Below are 25,299 nucleotides of genomic sequence, written 5' to 3'. Positions count from 1 at the left end.
TCAAATAGAGAAAGGCTAGCCCAAACATACATCAGCATCATTTCACCCTTTAGTATTTAATCCATCCATATCCAAACATATATGTTGAAATCAACCAGATCCAGCTTCTCACACCTACCCTTCAATGTATGTCTAAAATATATAGTCATGCCATTGAAATCTCAAAGCTACAAGATAATATTTGGATAAATAAGATTTGCATTCAACAGAATAATCGGAATGCTAATAGGTGTCTGGCCTAAATATTCTATGTTTCACGTTGAAATCTCTCAGATGCATATAAGCTACACTGTCCTTCTAAAATTAAGCAATCACATCATCAAAATTGCTAAACTATGAGGTAATTCAAAATAACGAGGATAAATAAGAATTACATCTGATTGAATTTGAATGCTAAAGGGTTAAACTGGGAGCATCCTGCCCAAATAATCCACTTATTTCAAACCAACCTGATCCATCCTCTCATGCCAACCCTACAATGTCATTTTCAAAATTACGAAACAATCTCATCAAAATCTCAAAGCTGAGATAATGCATGATTAATTCAAAGCAATATGAATGAATATGCTCTACATTTGACAGAGTAGTTTTACTGTTAAAGGGTTATTCTTCATGTTACATGCTAGCATGGGTTGTGGAGGTGCATAGCTTAGTGGTTAGGGTGTTGGACTCATGATCATAAGATTGTGGTTTCAATTCCTGGACTGGGCAACATGTTGTGTTTTTGACCAGTCCACTCAGCTGGCAAAAACGAGTAATCCTGCAAAGGACTAGCGTCCCTTCCAGGTGGGGAATTTATCTACCATGGAAACTGGGAAACCAGCCCCTAAGAGTCAGCAAGACTTGAGAAGGTAACTTTAACTTTTAAGTAGCATGGGTTGCCTGATTTGACAGGACTGATGGACCCAAGGACTGCATCACACTCCAGGGTCTTCCATCGCTTCATGCCTTTCCAAATGCCAATCACTTTACAGTGTTTTTTTCTTCTCTTTTTTTCCACCAGCCCTACAGAGGCTTGCAGTTTGCAAGACTACAAACCCCCGGAGGGCAACTACGTACTAGGAAATGAGGGGCACAAGATGGGTAAAAGTATGAGAATAGGGGACAGAGAAGAAGCGGCTTGTTGCTGTGGAAGAGCTCCTTGACTATACAACAGTGAAATCAACAACAAAAAATGAAACAAAGATAGAGAAAAGGTTCGCTTACCTGGTTTAATGGTGGGAAGGATTTTTGATTCTCCTTTTTTGGTAGTTGAGGCCAGAGCAATAATGGGTTTACCCAGGCCATCTTTGCTGAGGGCAGCTCCTCGAATGAAGTCTATCTGACCACCAAAACCTAGACATCAGAGAGAAATACTGTTAGAGATGCTTCAGAGGAAAAGACATGACGGTGATGTTGTATATATATATATAAATATGTGCATGTACGTGTGTGTGTGTGTGTGTGTGTGTTGTGTGTGTGTGTGTGTGTGTCTAAGGATCACAAGCACAAGAACTTGTAGCAAACTTTGGTATTGAAAGTTACACAAACAGCAGAGCAGGGTTTCACTACATAGTACCAAAAATCTCAACATTGTCGTCAGGATACAGGACCAGACACTGCAACAGCTTGGGCTTCAAGGGCCCGACAGTCCTTCAATGCCCTCCCAAAACGCCTGAGATACTTATATGGGATGGATGTAGGCATTTTCAAAACAAAACTGGATCCTCTCCTATCAAGAGTCCTGGGGCAAGAAACACAGATGAGGGCAGCAATACAAAACTCCCTCATTCACCAAGTGCCACATGTCAGGGAAGGTTTCAAGTTGTGAAAGTGTAGCAAAGCGAATGGCAATTCCGCAACATGACAACAGCTCGCAAGCTGGAACTAGGAAAGAAATAAAAATGGGGGTGTGTGTGTGTGTGTGTATATATAAAATAATGAAGGTGGCTAGAGGCAATATAAAACCAAAAAGGAAGAATTCAACTGTCTCATACTAATAGTGACTGAGGGTGAAGGGTAGCATCTACATTGCTATAGATACAAAGGTCTTGGACAAGAGTCAAAGACCTTTGCAGTCGTATAAAGCACATTCTGTGTACTGACAAGGGAGATAACTGCCCTACAGTGAGCGAGATCACTAAACTAGCAAGCTGGTTTTGCTTGGAACTAAAGCCCATCAGTAGTGACTACTCCATTGTTGAGATATATATATATAAATATAAAATGGAACAAGAATTCAAAACATCCAGACAGTTAGGTGATACAAAAAAGGGGACAACAAAACATCCAGACGAAACAAGGAAACAAGGACGGGTCGTTCGGATTTTTCTTTCCTCAGTCGAGTTCCAGATTATCTTTGCAATTTCGGCTGGTTATACTCGAGATAGCTCCAATCTGGCCAACCCCAAAGAAAAAGTAAGCTAAGAGCATTAGATTCCTTGGAAGAGAGCAGCAAAGGTATACGAAAAGAAGGATGAGCCCAAAAGCCTTGCACCGTTTTAGTGAGAACATATATTAAATGGTAGCCTGACATTTTGCGGGACCAGCTTATATAATATAATTAAGTCACAGGAGTTTAACGTATAAAGATATAAATTGATATCCTGTGAAATCTTACCTGAGTATATGCGTGTCCCAATGGAGTCTGAACACACCTGTCCAGTAAGGTCGACCTCAATGCAGGAGTTGATGGCAGTCACTCGTGGATTCTGACAGATGTTTGCCTCACTGTTTGTCCAAGCTACATCACACATCACTGCAATTAGAAACAGGAGTACAGGTGTTATTGGTGGTCGTAGTAGTAGTAGTAGTGATGGTGAGGTAGTGGATTATACTGTACATGTTACTGCGCCTGTTGTTGTAGGGATAGCGTGGTTATAGCATTTTAGTGACGGTGAATTATATATGTGTGTGTGTGTCCTTGTTTGTCCTCACCACCACTTGACAACTGATGTTGGTGTGTTTATATGCCCGTAACTTAGCAGTTCAGCAAAAGAGGCCAATAGAATAAGTATCAAGCTTAACAAAAAAACATTAAGTACTGAGGTGAATTCATTCAACTAAAAATTCTTCAAGGCGGTGCTCCAGCATGGCCACAGTCAAATGACTGAAACAGGTAAAAGAGTGAGAATAAGATAAAAGATATTTTGCAAACTTCCTGTGCCTTACCTACAAAGGGGTTATTGTCCAAGAAGTCGTAGAGTTTGCGGGTCCCCACGGTGAAGCTGCTCACAATTTTGCCAGGTTGCAGAACTTTGTTGGCGTTGGTGATGGCACCAGTCTTGACCAAGTCAACCACACCATCACTGAACATCTCAGAATGAATACCCAAGTCCTTGTGGTTGCCCAGTTGGGCCAGGACGGCATCAGGGATTGAACCAATACCTGGGAAATTAGAAGGGGACAACACAAACGGTTAACAGTTTTTAATGGTTTGTGTATGTGTGTGTGGGTGTGTGTGTGTGTGCATGTTTGTGCGTGTGTGTGTGTGTGTGGGTGTGCATGTTTGTGCGTGTGTGTGCGTGCGTGTGAGTGTGTGTGTGAGTGTGTGTATGTATACATTGTATGAAAAGACAATTGAAGAAATGGACAGACAGACAGACAGACGGACAGACAGACAGACGGACAGGCAGGCAGGCAAACACATATAAAGGCAGATAAAGAGAGAGACAAATAGAGAGAGAGAGAGAGAAGATAGAGAAATGGTACGACGACAAACAGACAGATCGGGGGGGGGAGGCATCATCATCGTCATCATCATTGTCGTCATCATTACTTTAACATCCACTTTTCCATGCTGACCTGGGTCAGATGGAATTGTTTGCTCCTATGTCTGTCCGTCTGTCTGTCTGCCTATGTCGGATGCCCTTTCTCTTCTGCTTCCAGGTAGGGTCACATTTTCCCCCATGGCCAAACGACAGGCTTCTCTCACTCTCCATCAACCAAATCCACTCACAAAGGCGCAGGCATGGCTTCCTAACCACATGATTCCAGGTTCAGTCCCACTGCATGGCACCTTGGGCTTCTACTATAACCTTTGGCTGACCAAAGCCTTGAGTAGGATTGGTAGACGCAAACTTAAAAGAAGGTCTTGGTGTATGTATGAGCGTGTGTGGTGTGTGTTTGTGTGTTTGTGTGTGTGTGCGTGTATGTGTGTGTAAGTGTATATATGAGTGTGTGTGTATGTATGTGTGAGAGTGTATGTGAGTGTGTAGGTGTGCGTATGTGTGCATGTGAGTGTATGTATGTGTGCGCATATGTGTGTGTGCTGTGTATGTGTATATGTGTTCGTGTATGTGTGTGTGTGCGTGTGTGTGCATGTGTGTGTGTGTGATTATCTTGCCTTGATTTCACATAATAGCTGTGAGTGTTGCAATCATACAGGCAGTGGTCAACTGATTTGCAGTCTTCCATGGAAAGCAATGTCTCTAGTCATTGGGGAAATACTATTGGGCTGTCCGGAAAGTTCGTGCCGATTTTTAAAGGAAAGTAAAAGGTCAATAAATACTTGCCATTTACATTTTTAATCAACCAAATATGAACCATTTTGTTGCACAATGCGTCTCCATCTTTCCTTTAACTTGAAAATACCCTCTTCCCAGAATTGAGGTGGTTTCATGGCCAAGAATTCATCAAGGTATCTTTTTATGTCATCCAAGGAATTTAAATTTTTACCATTAAGACTATTCTGCAGAGACCTGAATAAGTGGAAATCCAAAGGAGCAATATCTGGTGAATATGGAGGGTGGGGTAACACATCCCAGCCGAGCTGCAGCAATTTTTGTCTGGTTTCCAAAGAAACGTGCGGTCTTGCATTATCATGTTGGAAAACAACACCCTTCCAGTTGGCCAATTCTGGACGTTTCTCTTGAATTGCTGCTTTTAACTTGTCCAGTTGTGAGCAATATTCCTCAGAATTTATTGTCTGGTAGTTCATAGTACAGAATTCCTTTCCAATTCCACCAGATACAAAGTAAGACTTTTTTAGGGTGAAGACGCACTTCGGGGGTCGCTAAGGGTGGCTCATGTCGCTTACTCCAGGATCGCTTTCTCTGAACATTTCAGTAGATAATCCATTTCTCATCACCTGTCACAATTTGCTTTAAAAAAGACGCATTTTCACTCCAAAAGATTCTTCTCACTCAACTCTTGTGGTACCCAAACGTCATAGCGATTTGTGTACCCAAACTTTACCAGGTGCTCATGAATTACGGATTTTGATAGGTTGAGGCTTTCTGCCAATTCTCGGGTTGTCCAATGTGGGTTATTCTCAATTAATGACTTGATTTGGTCATCATCTGTAGTGGATGGTCTGCCTGATTGCTCTTTATCAATAAGGCTACAATCTCCAGCTCGGAACCTTGTGAACCACTTCCATACAGTTCTTTCGGATAAAGAAACATCACCGTAAACTGTGCATATTTCTTTGGTTGCTTGTGAAGCATTTTCCCTTTACGGTAAAAGAAAAACATCAAGTGTTGAAAATGAACTTTCTTCCATTTTAAAGGGTTACAGAATTAACACAGGTTATAGGAACATAAACCTTCTTCCACGAAAAGATAGCTTAAACTGTGCTCTAAATGGAGGTGTAGTCAAATCCTATTTCATGGACTCAACCACGTTCTGAACTAAGTCAAAAGGTAAGCTACTATAAATTGGCATGAACTTTCCGGACAACCGCTTGGGAACAGGTGAGGGTTGGTGACAGGATGGGCATCCAACCCATAGAAAAATCTGCCTCAATAAACTATGTCCAACCCTTGCAAGCATGGAAAAGGCAATGTGATGATGATGATGATGATGATGAAGAAGCATACTGTGACTAGTGAGCAATCTATAGGTAAACAACAACAGAAACAAAATCAACAATAACAACAACAATGATGATGGTTTCAAGGGCAGCCATTTGGTGGGAGGGAAGGGGTTGATTACATCGTTCTCAGTGTTCAACTGGTAATTAATTTATCAATCCCCTAAAGGATGAAAAGCAAAGTCGACCTTGGCGGAATTTGAACTCAGAACGTAGTTTAAAGGCAAAATAGCAGGAAGCATTCGGCCGAGTGTGCTAATGAGTCTGCCAGCTTCCTGCCTCACACAACAATCATGTACTTACCCATCTGCAGGGTGGCACCATCATGGACCAGATTCTCAGCAATCAGCTTGCCAATCTGTTTCTCCTCATCGGAGAGGATGTGTTCCTTGTGTTCAGGCAACTCTGCATTCTCGTCAACCAGGGCATCAAAGTGGGAGATGTGTACGATGCCATCACCGAATGTACGGGGTAAGCGTTTATTGACCAGACCTGTAAGTGGTGGAGGTGGTGGAGAGAAAACAGACATAAAAGACAGAATTAAAGGGGAAGTAAAACAAATGAGAAAGAGGACAAATAATGGGTGTGTGTGTGTGTGTGTACACCAGGCCCACTCATAAGGCTTTGGTCAATCCAAGGCTATAGTGGAAGACACTTGCCCAAGGTGCCAAGCAGTGGGACTGAACCCAGAACCATGTAATTGGAAAGCAAGCATGCTACCAAACTGCCATATGTTTGTTTTGCTTTAACAAGCAAAAAGTATTGACAGTGACTTCAAAGTTTTGGCCTGCTAAGCTGTCCAACAAATTGACCAATAATGGTTGAGGAGGTTGAAACTCAAGTCAATATTCAATTATTATTAATAATAATAATCCTTTCTATTATAGGTGCAAGGCCTGAAAATTCGGAAGAGGGGAATAATCAATTTCATTGACCCCAGTACAAAGCTGGTATTTATTCTATCAACCCTGAAAGGAGCAAAAGGCAAAATCGACCTCAGTGGAATTTGAAACCGGACCATTGAGACAGATGACATGACAGTAAGCCTGTTGCCCAATGTGCTAACGGTTCTGCTAACTCAGTCACATTCGAGAATATTGACAGCACACGGACGAGTTGCAACTCTCTGCCCTAAGTCTTTCATATTTTAGGTTCTTCCCATCACGTCCAAAGCACGATTGGATCAGGGGCTACCTGGACGGGTGCAGAATGTTTAACACATCAAACAAAATGCCTACAGTACTTAGTCAGCCCTTTTCACTTGAATCTTTAAGCATTTGATCTGGTTATATCAGGCCCAAACGTTATTGCTGCTTTATGTTTAAACAGGCCAGCTCTGACCTCTTACACCTGCCCTAAAACTTCCTTCTAGAAAAATAAAGAATCCCATTACTGAATTCTCAAAGCTACAACATAATCCAGGATTAATTTTAAATGATGTGAATAAATAAGCAGAGAAGTCTGAAAGCTGAAGGGCTGGTAATTAAATCCTGGTAATTAAGCAGCAGTCAATTAAAATAATCCCATTGAAACATCTCAGATGTAATCAGAACAAAAACGAAGAACAACAACACCAACAAAAAACAAAGACAATTCCACTTACCAATGATATATTTGGCATTTTGGAGTGCACTGCGAGCACAGTCAACGCTGGGTCCAAGAGAGCAGAATCCGTGGTTGTCTGGAGGACACACAGACACAATTGCTACATCCAAAGATAGGATTTTACGTCTGAAGAGGTGTGGGATCTCTCCAAGGAAAATCGGTGTGGCATCACCACGACCTTCAGCCACAGCCTGTCTACAGTTGGCACCCAAAAACAGCGAATTACTGCGGAAAATACCTGCAATGGGAGAGAAGACACCTGGTGAGGAAATGTGTAAATGAATTATCCCAAAATGTTTATTGGGTGTCATGCATTTGGTAAACCGTTTAGCATTGAAACAGTCCAAATATTCAGCTAAATTCTGGTTGAAGCACCCCAGAGAATCTCTCAGAACTTCTTTACTTTTTGGAATTTTCTGAAAATGTTTGCAAATTTCTTGTTCTACACACAGGAATTCATATAATTATGCAAACAAATTGCCTTTCATATGTGATTTAAGGGCAACTTAGCTATTGTTTTTAGCACATCTCACAACCATCTGATACCGTCCTCGTTTCTTTGTCACTGACATTCAAGTTCATTCAATATTTTCTCCCCCAAAAACACATTTAATGGAATGAGGATGCACCCGAGGCTGGTCCATACCTGCGATTTAAGCAAATAATTTAAGCTCTTTTACTCTTTTACTTGTTTCAGTCATTTGACTGTGGCCATGCTGGAGCACAGCCTTTAGTCGAGCAAATCGACCCCGGGACTTATTCTTTGTAAGCCTAGTACTTATTCTATCGGTCTCTTTTGCCGAACCGCTAAGTAACGGGGACGTAAACACACCAGCATCGGTTGTCAAGCAATGCTAGGGAGACACACAAACACACACACACACACACACATATATATATATATATATTATATATATATATATATATACGACGGGCTTCTTTTAGTTTCCGTCTACCAAATCCACTCACAAGGCTTTGGTCGGCCCAAGGCTATAGCAGAAGATACTTGCCCAAGGTGTCACGCAGTAGGACTGAACCTGGAACCATGTGGTTGGTAAACAAGCTACTTACCACACAGCCACTCCTGTTCATATCTTAAACACTGATTTTTTTTAAAAATCAAAAAGAATGGAAATTTTAGGATGTAATGGGGAGAAGAAAGAGGGGTTTCAAAAATTTTTAATAATTTTTTTTTATGAATGTATGAATTCCTGAGCATAAAAAACAAATTTGCAAAATTTTTCTGAAAGTTCCCAAAAATAAAAAAAAGTTATGAGGCGTTTAAACAAGAACATTCTGCCTATTTTATAACCGGTTTCCCATTAGTACCGTATAATGTTATATTGTGATTAAAAGGTCACATTGTTGAAATCTGAAAGCAATGAGTTCAGGAAAAAGGATTAGATTCGATAATCTGACGTTGTTAACTCCCTTTAACTTCTGACGGCAGTCAGTTATCTCCCTTCCTCCAACAAATGCGTCGTGTGCAACAAACATCTTTTTCATCTTTTGATTCTTATTCTCCTTTACAGGACCCTCATAGCCATTCAATGTTTCAGGAATTCCCACTGCGGGGCACCTTGGGCAAGTGTCTTCTACTATAGCCACGGACCAACCAAAGCCTTGTCAGTGGATATGGTAAACGAAAACTGGAAGAAGCCCGCTATTTATGTGTGTGTGTGTCTGTCTGTTGTCCCCCCCCACCACTTGACAACCAGTGTTGGTGTGTTTACATCCCCATAAATTAATGGTTCAGCTAAAAGAGAGCCAATAGAATTAAGTTCCAGGTTTAACCAAAAAATCAAGTACTGGTCAGTTCTTCGAGGCATTGCCCCAGCCTGGCCACAGTGAAATGACTGAAACAAGTAAAAGATAAAAGACCGTTAAAGTATAAATTTTAACAGCCAACTCTTGCATGGACCCCCCCCCAAGGGTCACATGGACACCCAAGGGTCACATGGACCCCCCAAGGGTCACATGGACCCTGATTGGGAAGTGATGCCCTAAAGGATCCCTAGATTAATGTTACTCAACAGGATGTGTAGTGCAGAGATCAAGGAGTCTCTCTGGGTCAAGCTGCTGAGTCTCTGCATTGCAAGGTCACAACTCTGGTCCCTCAGAGACATAAAGCAAGACGAAGTGGCAGGAGGCCTCGGAGCAGACCAAGAACAAGATGGTTGGACACCGGAATGAACTTGATGGCTGGAAATCCATCTGCCCGCTCGGGAGTCTGCATTAACCACCATTGAACCTCTGACAAAGGATTAAAGATCAAAAAGAACTAGCAACAAGGCAATACACAGACCAGAGGCCACCAGTAGGGTTTCCGAGGGTCTTCTCACAGTTCAGGTAATCTATCAAAATCTCACCCTTTCACACAGCCTCAGCTTTCAATGTTTTCATTTCTCCATCACTAATTGCTAATTTCTTAATTCTCCCTTTCTTCTCCCTGTTCCTTCCTCCTGTCATGTCCATAAGTGGTTGGTGTTTGGAAGGGCATGCAGCTGTATAAACAACACTCTCAAGGCAGACCCCACCAGCGCTGGTGCCATGTAAAAAGTGCTCCATCCATTCAGTATGTGACTGATGTTAGGAAGGGTACCCAGCCATGAAAAGCATGCCAAAACAGACTGAAGCCTGGTGTACTCTTCTGGCTAGCCAGCCCTTGTCAAACCGTCCAGCCCATGCCAGCATGGAAAACATGTTAAACGATGATGATGATGGCTTCAACAACGTAAAACCTTCCACATCTGCCATTCACCACTGACATTAACAATGCTTTCAGCTACATTCCTCGCTCATACAACAAATACTCAACACCACCTTAAACACAAAAGTGCTGGCTAGGTTACAGTCTGTCAGGCTGCCAAGCCTATCTAGAATACAAGAACAACTCTTCTGGAACTTTATAATGGAGCACAACCATGATCCACCCTTTCACCCACTTCTTTCAACCTTTACCGAACACAACCATCTCACACACCCCATTAAAATGTACAGACAACTTCAAACGTTGACGTCATTACACTCACATCCTTCAGATACTGCTGCAGAAATATTCCACTGCTTCTTAAACTCTGTTGAACCCTGACTTGACAAAAAGACACTTGATGCAAGACCTCCCAAGGAAGACATGGGACAGGGTGGTGAAGCATCATCTTCAGGTGTTTGGTCTCATCCAGGTGATGACAGGTGACTGAGACTTCTGGTGATTTGCTGTGCTTGAGAAAACATGTCAAACCAAGTGAGATCATAGTCATGGTTCAGTGCTGGTCACACATGAAAGGCACCCATGCCAGTCACGCATAAAGGGCACCCATGCTGTTGGCATGTAAAAGACACCTAGTACACTCTATGGGGTGGTTGGCATTAGGAAGGGTATCCAGCCATAGAAACCAAGCCAAAACAGACAATTCAAGCCCGTTGCAGCTCTGTAGCTTACTAGCCCCAGTTTGCACCCCTATGTAGCTTACACCCCTATCTAACCCATGCCAGCATGGAAAATGGATGTTAACTGATGATAGTGATGATGATGATGATGAGTGCTATTTATCCAAGCATCACACTCAATATCACCACTTGATTCAGTCCTCAATAATTGTGATAGCCATGCTAGCAGGGGACAAGCCCTTAGTTAAGGCAGGCCTCCCATGCTGGACAGGTCAAAGGATAGAGAGGCTAGACTAATATGGACCTCTTTTTTGCAGAGGTAAAAAAAAAAAAAGGTTGCACGGGGCTGACAGCTCTACAAAGAAAACAGCAAAGCCACAGAGACATCGAAGACAATTTAAAACCAACAAGAGCTGGGAGACGAAGGTTTTCACTCAGACAAACATGTCAGGTCTTGACCTGGAACCCACAGAAAGAGAGGCTGCCCTAAAAACAGCTGGAAACAGGATCCTGTGGGAGAAAAAGAGAGGTCCAAGGGGAAAGAAGCAAGAAAAAAAATAACAAAAACAGCCCAGAGTTGAGAACTGTAAAGAAAAGTGATCGATGGCCAATGTTCCAAAGGGAACGGTTGAAGTATGTAAGGAATATTATCAGACATTCTATAAAAACGTAGAACAGAAAACATAGGAGTTTGCATTGTGTACATCTTACTTAATGTGAATATAATGTAAAAAGCCAGAAAACAGTGGGGTTTGTCTCGAGAAAGTTTTCTTGAGATAAATACTGCTGTTTCTTGTTTTTTTAAATATAGGCTGGACCCAAAAGTCATGCACAAAATAAGTTCAATAGGCTCTGGAATTGTCAAAGACATGCTTCAAATTTGTCTAAAATAGAGTAAAATAAAAAGGATGAATAACTTGTAAATAATGAACAAAATTAATAATAACATAAATATAAATAAAAGGGCAACTGTTTTGATGCATGATTCTTGGTCCACCCTAATTTACCCTTTTCTTACCATATTTCTATTGAAATGCTCTGCGTTTCGTTCCCATTTTAAATATAACAAAGAATTTAGTAAAATAACTTAGTTATCATTAAGCTAGTGTTAGGAACATAAATTGTGACTAAAGTTTGGTGGAAGAACTGTATTTCACTTACAGTGTTTTGTATACCTGTCTTGATTAGTTTCTCAAATAGAATGCTGTTTTTTTTTACCAGCAAACAAATCGAATTTTTCACAACAAAATTTACATCCATAAAAATAGTAGGTTAACTTTTAAATCAGGACTAGTTTGGAGAAGTAAAAATCTCGTATGAAATAGCAGAGGATTTGGAAAGACAGGGACAATACTTGGATGTTTAAACAACATTTTTACAACATGTACAATGTTGATGCGTTTGCCAGACGGAGTAGAAAATAGTACAGCATACATGATAACAGTTTGGATAGAATTGCTACATTCATGGAATATATTTACACAAAACAGAAACACCAAAAATGAAAGACCATCTGGTCACAGGAGAGATGCAATTTGCTGGTTTGTTACTGAAGCAGGTTTACACTTGTTGTTGTTGGTGGCAGTGGTGGTAGTGGCTACAGTGGTGGTGGTGGCTACAGTGGTGGTGGTGGCTACAGTGGTGGCAGTGGTGGTGGTGGCTACAGTGGTGGTAGTGGTGCTACAGTGGTGGCAGTGGTGGTGGTGGCTACAGTGGTGGTAGTGGTGGTGGTGGCTACAGTGGTATAGTGTCATTGCTGCTGTAGTGAGTGAGTAAAGGTACATGGAGGAGGAGACAAAGTCACCTTCTACACAGCAGAGGTGAGCACCTCCAACGCTGTAGGAATTTAAATGCAACAACTGTCTGTCAGCCAGGAAAACCAATGTGTGTGTGTGTGTGCATGTGTGTGTATGCACGTGTGTGTGTGTGTGTGCATGTGTGTGTGTGCACGTGTGTGTGTGTGTATGCACACATATATAAATAGATTTCTTCTGGCTAAGGCAACAGTTTTCAAATAATCACTGAACACCTTCAATAAAATAATTCATTCTACTTTCAATAGTACTGAATCACTCTTTCTGCCTAGGCTCTTCATAATCACTGTATTAAGATAATCCTATCATATATATATATATATGTATATGTGTGTATATGCATATGTGTGTGTGTGTATGTGTATATATATATGTGTGTGTATATGTATGTATATATATGTGCGTGCGTGTGTAAATATATATTTATATATATATGTATATGTGTGTATATGCATATGTGTGTGTGTGTGTGTGTATATATATGTGTGCGTGTGTGTGTATATATATATATATATTATATATATATGTATATGTGTGTATATGCATATGTGTGTGTGTGTATGTGTATATATATATATATTTAACTTTTATCTTTAACATTTTATTTGTTTTAGTCATTAGACTATGGCCATGCTGGGGCACCACCTTGAAGAATTATTTAAATGAATAGACCATTGTATTTATTTTTTTTAAGCCTAATATTTATTGGTCTCTTTTGCCAAACTGCTAAGTTATGGGGACATAAACACACCAACACCGGTTGCCAAGCAGTAGTGGAGGACAAACACACACACACATATATAATGGGGCCAGACTACATCCAGGTCATGACTCCTGTGTTCCCTTCTATTAACACTTTTCATGGATATATATCTTGCTCAATAAGATATCAGTGGTTGAATTATAAGCTTTACTCCAAAGTACCCTTTGCTGAATATCTCACGTTGCGAGATTTAAAAATAGTAATTTTCGAATTACTGATTGTTTCAAATTTTAGCACAAAGCCAGGGATTTTAAAAGTAAGGGTTAACTGATTACATCATCCCCAGTACTCAGCTGGTACTTAATTTTGCAGGCCTTGGAAGGATGAAAGACAAAACTGACCCCAACATCATTTATTTGATGGGCTCCTTTCAGTTTCCGTCTACCAAATTCACTTTCAAAGCTTTGGCTGGCCCAAGGTTATAGTAGAAGACACTTACTCAAAGTGCCATGCAGTTTCTTCTGCTTTGGCCTCAGGCTGAACGAAACATTGTCAGTGGATTTGGGAGACAGACACTGAAAGAAACCTTTTGTGTGTGTGTGTGTATCTTTGTGTTTGCACCCCACCACCCCTTGACAACCAATGTCAGTTTGAGTACATTCCTATAACTTAGCAGTTCAGCATAAAGAGACACATTGAATAAGAACCATGCTTTAAAAAATAAGATTTCTTCAACCAGCCAAAGGAAATCTATCTCAATGAATTCTATCTGACCCAGGGCAGCCACAACCAATGTACGCGCAAGGAAGGATCGGTCTGGGGAGATTGCTGAAATGCTAGAGGCCTGTAGACATGTACAGTGTGCAAGTGGTAAGATGGAGGGGGGCCTCAGTCAGACTTCTCATTGGCAAGGTACAAAAGTATAAAATTTTCTAAGCAGGAAATTGTGAAGGTGTAGGGTGTGAGCATACTTTTAGCTGAGAAATATGGAGGTAAAGTAATTGAGGTCAGAGTGTATGGTACGGTAATTAAGCTAGGCTAGTCTTGGAAAAATAACAGCAACTTTTATCTCTGCATATGCTCCTTAATCTGGACTGGTAGATGAAGCAAAGGAAGCTCTTTTTCATGATGCCCTTTTGAAGATTATCTCAATGGTGAATGACAGTGACCTTATTTTCCTGGCTGGTGACTTCATTGAACATGTTGGAGTGCACTTTGTATATCTTGGATTCTGTGATATACATAGGCTACGAATTTGGCTCTAGAAACAAGGTGGGAACAAAGCTCTAGGAGTTTTGTGATGCAAATGACCTGATGATTGGGTTGGTGATCAGGAAACCAGCCTGCCACTTGAACACCTACCAATCTGGTGGGCACACAAGGTAGAATGACTATGCTCTCACAATCAAACAGATAGACAGGTGATTGTAAACACAAAGTCCTTTCCTGGTGCAGAATGTGCAATCTAACATAGGTTAGGGGTAAGGGGCTTCAAACTTGGAGTTAAAAGTACTCAGAGACACAAGCCAGTCTCGATAAGGAGAATATTGAAGCTTAAAGACCCATTGAACAATCAGAAATTTAGAGAAATTCTAGTTGAAGCATTTGACATGAAGAGGGAAGAGATAGAGACATATTATGCAGAGGTCAATTCAAAGTTGATTTGGGACAATCTACTGAAGATGACAAAACAGATCTGGTGCAAAGTTCCAACCAGATCAAGAGTGAAGCAGACAGAATGGGATAAGGGTGAGAGAGGATTATAAAGGGAGAAGCAGAAAGGAAGAGGTTTAGCAATATTGTACACCATAAGAATGAGAGGCATGAGGTGTAGAGATTGCAAGATCAGGGAAAATCAATGCATTGTAGGAGAGAAATGTGCATAGATGGATAATGGTAGACAAGTAGACAATAAAAGATAGTTTTGAATCTATATACTCAAGATTTATCAACAGAGAGAGAGAGAGAGAGAGAATATGACATAATCAGCTGACCTAAACATACCCTGGGGACAATTAAATAGAGAGTTACTGCCATTTGTACCTTTGTAATCTGTTGTTCCATTTCGTGACCACCAGCAATGCTTACTGATGACATCCTGTCTCATTCGATCTCATCTCTCAAACACAATTCAAAATTTTCCTGTAAATACTGAATATATTAATTCAAAATATCTCATCCGTGAATTCTCAACCGGAGCACTGGATATTTTACTGAAGCATGGAATAACCTACCTGCATCCGTTGTTAACTATCAAGACACTACATCCTTCAAAACTTCCATGCTTCCTGAAATTCACCTAATGTCATCCTCCCCATTTTTCTTTTTGTAAAGACTTATTCACTGTTCACTTCTTGTCCATCTTCTATATATTGTTCACATAGTTTTAGTTACTTTTTTTCTGATGAGTTGTAGTGCACCAGAGCACTGAATACTACAAGTTCATTATTATTATTATTATTATTATAACATCAGAACTGAGAAACTAAAAGTTATAGTAAAAGAGAAACTACAGATCGTATTATATTAATGTGTGTGTGTGAGTGTTTGTGTGTGTGTGTGTGTGTTTGTACATATACATATATGCATGAGCATGAGTGCACACATAACCCATTATGTGCACCAGAATCAGTAATAGATTAGAACAGGCATTTGTGCATCATACTTAATGCAAATACATCATGTAAGGCAAATTAACAGCAGCCATTCATCCAGAGATGAATATCTCTTTTGGACATACTGTGTTTAAAAGCATTAATCAGTAACAGATAAAATTCGTCCCACAGCAGTGGTGAGAATGCTGGAGGGGCATTTCAGCTTGGATGGGCATGTCAGTAGCATGTACCCACTGCCAGCTGCATGCTAAGACAAACTCTGTTGTGACTGATGAGGAAACTGGTGATTGAAAAAACCACTGATGTTACTAAATTACATCAAGTCACTTAAATTCTTCACAAACTGAAATAAGACCAGCCTAGTGAGCCTGTGATCCCACATCAGCCCATAACTTCTAAGAATAGGGTGTTGTAGGTTGCTTGAAGGCCCATCACTGGAAGTGAACAACTGAGAATTTATGTAGAGAATGTTTGGGCTAAATTTGATGACTTTTATGTCTCCCTTTTTTTGTAGGAACAGCTTGCTGGCGTTGGAGAGCATCAAGATTAAAGATTATAACTAAGAAAAAGTCAGCTGACATGGAGGACTGGAAGCCTTCTGAGTATTGGAGAAAGAGTTAACTGCATCATGATGATTGATCAAAAGCTCAGCATCATGACTGTTGCTCAATGCTCTGTAAACACTGTAATGGCTGTGGGACATGACATGCAGAGCTGCAATGGAGCTATGAAGCCGTGTCCAGCAGGAAACGGCACAGCAGGTCTTCTGAGCGCATCTGTACACCAGAATTCATCCCTACATCTTTGAACAGGGCCTTAGGCTCAATTCAGATGGTTATGTGAAGCTTCTAGAGACTATGGTCAATCCGTGGTTGGAGAGGGTCACTGCTGGAAGGCCATAGATGTAGCAGCAGGATTTGGTTTTTTACCACACCTCCAGGAAAAGTCAGAAGTGTTTATCGGAGAATTTCTACAATGTCACCAGCCCCAAATTCTGTCCTCCTAATTCTCCCAGTTGTAATCCCATGGACTGATGTGTGGGGGGGGGGAGAAAGACACTAACCACTCTACCTGTAACACCAAAGCTGAGATCAAGGGGTTCGAAGATTTTCCCAGGGACACAGTGAGAAACGCGCCAGGTTCCAAAACCATCTTCAGGCCAGAGTGGAAGCTGAGGGTGGTTACTTTGAGTAAACTGTTATCTACCAGTCATAATCTAGCTGATACCTTTTTATTTTATAAAATACTTTTATTTTGTAGATGAGATATTGTTCTTTCTTTTCCTTTTATGCAATCTGTCAAATTTATCCTGAACACCATATGTGCTGTTGCCTTTATAGAACTCAGAAATCAAAATATGCCAAATAGGCTCCTTTGTCACTTCCATGATAGCTTTGAGAAAATAACTGCTAAAATTGAACTGCACTCTTCAAAACTTGCACTAAGAATAAGGACAAGGTAAAATTACTACCTGCTTTTATAGTAAGTTGATGCAGGTAGTTTATCCCATCCCCCTCTGAGCTTTAGTTCATGCAATTGAGAAAATTATATTATTTATGGGATGAGCCTGAACACCCTTTAGATCACAAAACAGGCAGGACCCAGCTTTACCCAGTAAATATGGTAACAGCAGTTCCTCAAAAATGGTGTTGCCAATGGCCATAGACATTATAGTGGGGGTGGGGTGGATGGCTAGCTGTATGTTTACAATAGTGATGATGGAGATGAGTGTCTACTGGTTGTGGTGGTGGTCATAGTAGGAGCCATGGTAGCAGTCAATGCTTAGCGACATTTGTCAATCTTTATGTTCTGAGATCAAATTCTGCCAAAGCCAACTTTACCTCTTGTCCTTGATAAGATAAGTACCAGTTGGGCACTGGGGTCGATGTGATCAACTAGCCCCAGCCCAAACTTCTAGGCTTTGTGCCCACAGTAGGAAGGATTATTACTAAGGCAGTAAACTGGCAAAAAGCTTAATGGCATTTAGTATATTTTTACATTCTGAGTTCAAATTCCACCAAGGCCTCCTTTTAGGGTTGATAACATAAGTACCAGATGAGTACTGGGGTCAATGTTATCAATTTATCCCCTCCTTTGAACTTGCTGGCCTTGTGCCAAAATTTGAAAGCAACATGGCCATCACTTCTGATGATGAGCCTTTGAGCCTGAAATATATAAAGGTTTCTTAATCTCCTGTTTTTGCATTGTTAGAAACTCCCCCTCTTTATTATTAATTATTTTACTTCTACAACCTCAAACTTTATATACACCTGTATACGTGTTCATAGGTTGGTTGGATCACATTCAAGGGTACCACCTTTAGCACTCCTTTCCAACATCCCTTTATAGGTGTAATATCTCTTGTCCCTAGATAAACACATACAATGACAAGCCCCTTAACCCCTTGGAGAGTGAGAAAGCCTGGTGGAGCCCATCCCTCTCATTTTTGCCAGGTGAGTGGACTGGAACAATGAGAAATTAAGTGTTTTTTGCTCAACACAATGCATCGCCTGGTTCAGGAATTGAAACCCCAATCGTGCAATTGTGGGTGCAACACCACAAGCTATGTGCCAGCACATAAACACATACACAAAAACACAAAGGTGCCCTCCCTGCAAACCCCAGCAACAGATGAAGCTGGGAGAAGAATCACATGAAACAAGAAGGAAAAGAAAAGCTTACCTTCATACTCTGGTTTTGCGTAGGTCCCAGGCCCCTCTGTATGGATATGGATCACTTCAACATCCTTCAGGTTAGCCTTCTTGCCATATTCAGCCAATGCATTCACCAGTCTGACAGGAGTTGCAGCAGCACCGTGCATAAACACACGCATTCCTGCACAAGAAGATGCAAAAGTAATTAGTTAAGAAGAAACACTTAAATATTGATATTACTCTTATTATTATCATTATGTCCATAAATTATCTTTACAATCTGAAATATTCAGAAAAAAGGAAAAATAAGGACAATTCTTCAGAGTTTCTGGATGTTTCTAATAAAAATTTATTTCTTTGCCTCTGTTTTCCAATAAACCCTAAGTTATCCTTATTTTTTATTTTCACAAATTATCTTTACAACTTCCACAATTTATCGTCTAGATGTGTTATGTGCAACCAGTGGAGCCCAAGCTGAAGCGTTCTGACGTCTCGAAAAAAACTTTATTTCTCTGACTCTGTTTCCTAATAAACTCTGCTAATTTCAAATTGCAAAAGTAGCTTATGGACACCACATATATATATATATATATATATATATATATTCATACATATATATATATATACATAATATATATATATATACATAATATCATCATCATCATCATCATTTAACGTCCGCTTTCCATGCTAGCACGGGTTGGACGGTTCAACTGGGGTCTGGGGAGCCTGAAGGCTGCACCAGGCCAGTCAGATCTGGCAGTGTTTCTACAGCTGGATGCCCTTCCTAACGCCAACCACTCCGAGAGTGTAGTGGGTGATTTTATGTGCCACCGACACAGGTGCCAGATGAGGCTGGCGAACGGCCACGCTCGGATGGTGTTTTTATGTGCCACCGACACAGGTGCCAGACGAGGCTGGCAGACGGCCACGCTCGGATGGTGTTTTTATGTGCCACCGACACAAGTGCCAGATGAGGCTGGCGAACGGCCACGATCGGATGGTGTTTGTTACGTGCCCACAGCACGGAGGCCAGTCGATGCGGTACTGGCTACGGCCACGTTCGGATGGTTTTCTTGTGTGCCACCGGCACTGGTACCATAAAGGATACAAATTCCATTGATGTTCATCTATTTTGATTTGGTTTGATTTTCACTTGCCTCAATAGGTCTTCATATATATATATATATATATACATAATATATATATATATATATATAGTCAACAGATGAGATCCAGAAGTCCTCGGGATAGAAAACACTCAGAAGCACTCACATGATTTGAACTCAGGTTCCAATGGCTTACAACATCGTACTTGCTCCCCATTCATTTTATCCATCATTTGTATCCTGGGTAAGTTTGCTCAATTAATACATAAATATCTTTGAATTTATACTTGAATAGTCATCATCTGAAAGATCTCGGGTCTTTGCTTTCTTTCTGTTTGCATTTATCCGTATAGATACATGTTTTGTAAATCAAATCCAAGCAGGAGTGGCTGTGTGGTAAGTAGCTTGTTTACCAACCACATGGTTCCGGGTTCAGTCCCACTGTGTGGCACCTTGGGCAAGTGTCTTCTACTATAGCCCCGGGCCGACCAAAGCCTTGTGAGTGGATTTGGTAGACGGAAACTAAAAGAAGCCCGTCGTATATATGTATATATATATGCATGTGTGTGTTTGTGTGTCTGTGTTTGTCCCCCTAGCATTGCTTGACAACCGATGCTGGTGTGTTTACGTCCCTGTCACTTAGCGGTTCGGCAAAAGAGACCGATAGAATAAGTACTGGGCTTACAAAAGAATAAGTCCCGGGGTCGAGTTGCTCGACTAAAGGCGGTGCTCCAGTATGGCCGCAGTCAAATGACTGAAACAAGTAAAAGAGTAAAAAGTGTATAAGTGTGTTACATTTAATTTCTTTATCTACAAAATAGCCTTTCTGTTTCTGTCTGTATGTATGGGGGGGGGGCATAGAGGAAACGAGAGAGGGGGAGGGAGAGTGGAGAGAATGGGAGTTGGAGAGGGAGGAGGAGAGGGGGAAGATAGGAAGAGAGAGAGAGAGAGAAGGAGGGAAAAGAGAGAATAGAATGCGAGGGAAGGTGAGAGACAGATGGAAAGAGGGAGGGGAAGGAAAAGAGACCAAGAGGAACATTAAAGTGTCTGATGTGAAAGTTGGCAAATAGTTGGGGCCAGAAGGGCTGTGCCAAAAGGGCTGTGCCAAAAGGGCTGTGCCAAAAGGGCTGCGCCAAAATGTTTCCATAGCCTTCTATCAAGATCCTCAAACATGTATTTAGCCCAGACAACAGCACTAGAGAGTATGGCTGCTACACCCCAGCTATTGAGGGCTGGGGTCAACGTTCTGGAATACAGCTGGCACTGGAGTGGCTGTGTGGTAAGAAGCTTGCTTCCCAACAACATGGTCCTGGGTTCAATCCCACTGTGTGGCGTCTTGGGCATGAGTCTTCGACTACAGCCTTGGGCCAACCAAAGCCTTGTGAGAGGATTTGGTAGATGGAAACTGAAAGAAGCTCGTCATATATATGTATATATGTGTGTGTATATGGGTGTGTGTGTATCTGTGTTTGTCTCCTATCATCACTTTACAACCAATGTTGTTGTGTTTACGTCACTGCAACTTAGCAGTTCGGCAAAAGAGACTGATAAAATAAATACTAGGCTTACAAAGAATAAGTTCTGGAGTTGATTTGTTCGACTAACGGTGGTGCTCCAGCATGGCCACAGTCAAATGATTGAAACAAGTGAAAGAATATAACGGGGCTCCTCTAAAGCAGCGGATCTCAACTGGGGGTTTTTTTGCCTATTGACCCCTTTGTTCCTATTTTACTCAGGGCAAGGGGACCCTCATAATCATTTGATGTCTAAAAATTCCTATTATTACATTTTTATTAGAAATTGTATGAAAAAAAAGTATTTAAGTATTTTGTGTAAAACCAATTTATTGCAGATAAATTTTAGCAACAAAATCTTCTATGGACCCTGTTTGTGAAACACTGCTTTTAAGGATCTATGGAGAAACCTTACTTGATGTGTAGCTTGGAGATCATGGAGTGTCTCCAGGTCAAGCCATACTTCTCCACATTAAGAGGACACAGCCCCGATACTACGATCATGGGGTTAATATGTCAGAGGAAAGAACTACAAGATAGATCGTTGAAACTGAACCAAGAGGCAGGAGACCAGGAACAAGATGGTTGGATAAGATTTATAGTATTGGTTGGTCATGCTTGGGAAGCCAGCCAGAAAATCCAAAATTGGTTGCTTGTGATGTTATGGAAGAGATATCTGAGGACTCTACACCCATGACTCTCCAAACAACAGTGGATAGAGAAAGATGGCTGCAGAGATGGTTCAATTTCTACCTCTCACAGGTCTTTTCCACATTTCTTTCTGAAATATTAGCTTATTCTAGAATATAACCAAGATATTCATAGTCAACTTTTTCAGGATCACCAACACTTTCTCCAGAACATAACTGAATATCACTCTGTGTGCATCTCTCTCTCTCTCTCTCTCTCTCTCTCTCTCCCTTTCTCTCTCCTCTTCCTTCCTTCTCCCCACCCCATCTCTCTCTCTCTCTCATTCTCTCTCTCCTCTTCCCTCCTCCCCACCCCCATATATTTCTCTCTCTCTCCTCTTCCCTCCTTCTCCCCACCCCATCTCTCTCCCTCTCCCTCTCGCCTCTCTCTCTTCTTCCCTCCTTCTCCCCACCCCATCTCTCTCTCTCTTTCTCTCTCTCGCTCTTCCCCCCTTCCCCCATATCTTTCTCTCTCTCCCTCACTCTCTCTCTCCTCTTCCCTCCTTCTCCCCACCCCATCTCTCTCTCTCTCTCTCTCTCTCTCTCTCTCTCTTTCTCACCTCTTATCAAGCCAACTACAACACATTTTGAAATACCAAAACTACATTCCAATATCCTGGCAACAACAGAATACAGTTTTCACAACTATATATATATATATATATACATACATCACTTTTAGTGGTTTCCCTCTCATATATGTATTATATATATATATATATATATCAATCTGTTCTTCCTCTGTCTTATCAACTGTCTGTGCTTAAGTTTCTTTTAAATCATTGCTTCTCATCCATTTTTTTTTCCTATGGACTCTTTTAATTCCTAAAAAAATCCCAAATGATTCTTATAATTATTGGAAATTGTTTAAAAAATTTTTCTTAATATTTTGTGTTTTGTAGAAATATAAGTAATTTATTGTTTTATCTTTATTGTTTTATCTTTTATCTTTTATTAATGAGATTAAGTTAACTAAATATCTTGGTTGTTTTATGAGAAGATTAATCAAATCAGCCGTGCTTGAAACTTCACTGGTTCCTGGTGCTACAGAGAGATATTAAGACGAAGAGGGGGGAGGAAGACGTCATACTTAACCTGCCCAAACTGCTCCACCCCACACACACACACACACACACAAGTTTACTGCCCTACTTCACAATCTCTGAGAGTCTCACAAAGAGCTTTAGAGACAGAAGCATGTACACATGCACATGTATGTATATGTGTACATATACATACATATATATGTATGTGTGTGTGTGTGTGTGTGTATGTGTGTATATATATATATATATCAAAACTCACATAGTTACAACTCTAGATACAAGAATACTCAACATGTACACAGCTCCAGCATGGAAACCCTTACATTAGACCACAACCACAACCCAACACGTCCTACTGAAACTACCCAGAACACCACCACAACCTCTACCACTCTTACAACTAGTACAATTAACAACAACAATAGTAATAATAACATTAATAATACTAACAGTTTGGATCTTTCTACACCCTTCTCTAACCTCTCCCCTGACAATATTACCTCCTCCATTCCTGATAACAATCTCCAAAATTCACCCACTTGTAACTGCCATCCTGGGGCCATCTGCCCTTTACAAACCCATTGTAGAAGATATAATGTAATTTATAAATGTACTGTCCTTAACACATTACACAATTCTACAGCCATATATATATATATATATATATTATATATATATATATATATATATATATCAATCTGTTCTTCCTCTGTCTTATCAACTGTCTGTGCTTAAGTTTCTTTTAAATCATTGCTTCTCATCCATTTTTTTTTCCTATGGACTCTTTTAATTCCTAAAAAAATCCCAAATGATTCTTATAATTATTGGAAATTGTTTAAAAAATTTTTCTTAATATTTTGTGTTTTGTAGAAATATAAGTAATTTATTGTTTTATCTTTATTGTTTTATCTTTTATCTTTTATTAATGAGATTAAGTTAACTAAATATCTTGGTTGTTTTATGAGAAGATTAATCAAATCAGCCGTGCTTGAAACTTCACTGGTTCCTGGTGCTACAGAGAGATATTAAGACGAAGAGGGGGGAGGAAGACGTCATACTTAACCTGCCCAAACTGCTCCACCCCACACACACACACACACACAAGTTTACTGCCCTACTTCACAATCTCTGAGAGTCTCACAAAGAGCTTTAGAGACAGAAGCATGTACACATGCACATGTATGTATATGTGTACATATACATACATATATATGTATGTGTGTGTGTGTGTGTATGTGTGTATATATATATATATATCAAAACTCACATAGTTACAACTCTAGATACAAGAATACTCAACATGTACACAGCTCCAGCATGGAAACCCTTACATTAGACCACAACCACAACCCAACACGTCCTACTGAAACTACCCAGAACACCACCACAACCTCTACCACTCTTACAACTAGTACAATTAACAACAACAATAGTAATAAAACATTAATAATACTAACAGTTTGGATCTTTCTACACCCTTCTCTAACCTCTCCCCTGACAATATTACCTCCTCCATTCCTGATAACAATCTCCAAAATTCACCCACTTGTAACTGCCATCCTGGGGCCATCTGCCCTTTACAAACCCATTGTAGAAGATATAATGTAATTTATAAATGTACTGTCCTTAACACATTACACAATTCTACAGCCATATATATATATATATATATATATATATATATATATATATATATATATATATAGGATCAACCATAAGTTTTAAACAATGATATACCAATCATCTCCATTCTTTTAGATACGATAATATATATATAAATATATATACACAAGTTAAAAATAATGGTCATTACACATAAATTCCTTTATTAGAGAAAATTTGGCTTCCAGTTGTTTCCAGTAGTCATTGTGGGTAGATTACTGACAGGTGTATTGGTCAATTAAGGTAAACTGAATGACCTAAGAAAATTGATGCTACTTTCATGTTGTTATTTCCAGAAGTGGTTCTCATGGAAGTCGCATTAATTTTCTCAGGTTGTTCAATTTTCCTCAGTTGGTCAATAGACTTATCACTACTGTACCTATAATGACTACTGGAAGCCAAATTTGCTCCAATAAAGGAATTATATATAATGACCATTATTTTCAACTCTGTGTAAAAACCAGTTTATCTGAAGCCCATCCACAGATTTACAATACAGAAATGTAACGAACCAGAACAGGAACCTACCAAAAAGATTACTTGAACTTCTACACTAAACTAAGTAATATTGTTAGCCTGGTGAGCGAACAGAGAGCTTATGAAGTATTTGACCAGATTGACAACCCCTCACTATTTCTACACAAACACACACACATAAAGTTATAAATGATGAACTTTTATTTAACAATAAGAAAAATCCTAATATC

The 25,299-nt window shown here is 40.2% G+C and overlaps 1 protein-coding gene across 1 annotated transcript in view; it reads right to left on the bottom strand.

The window, feature by feature from the left end:
- LOC115226527 (4-hydroxybutyrate coenzyme A transferase) overlaps window positions 1-25,299 on the bottom strand; it is a 50,780-nt gene that overhangs the window by 1,490 nt on the left and 23,991 nt on the right. The window contains exons 2-7 of the mRNA XM_029797528.2: window positions 18,601-18,753; window positions 7,395-7,634; window positions 6,095-6,283; window positions 3,151-3,366; window positions 2,600-2,737; window positions 1,207-1,335 (exon numbers count right to left, since the gene is read on the bottom strand). Coding sequence (XP_029653388.1) covers window positions 1,207-1,335; window positions 2,600-2,737; window positions 3,151-3,366; window positions 6,095-6,283; window positions 7,395-7,634; window positions 18,601-18,753 — 1,065 coding nt within the window. The remainder of the gene's footprint in view (window positions 1-1,206; window positions 1,336-2,599; window positions 2,738-3,150; window positions 3,367-6,094; window positions 6,284-7,394; window positions 7,635-18,600; window positions 18,754-25,299) is intronic.

The sequence above is a fragment of the Octopus sinensis genome, linkage group LG30 (assembly GCF_006345805.1).
Source record: "Octopus sinensis linkage group LG30, ASM634580v1, whole genome shotgun sequence".
NCBI lineage: Eukaryota > Metazoa > Mollusca > Cephalopoda > Octopoda > Octopodidae > Octopus > Octopus sinensis.
The sequence above is the reverse complement of the archived record's forward strand: the minus strand, read 5'-3'. Positions and strand labels throughout refer to the sequence as shown.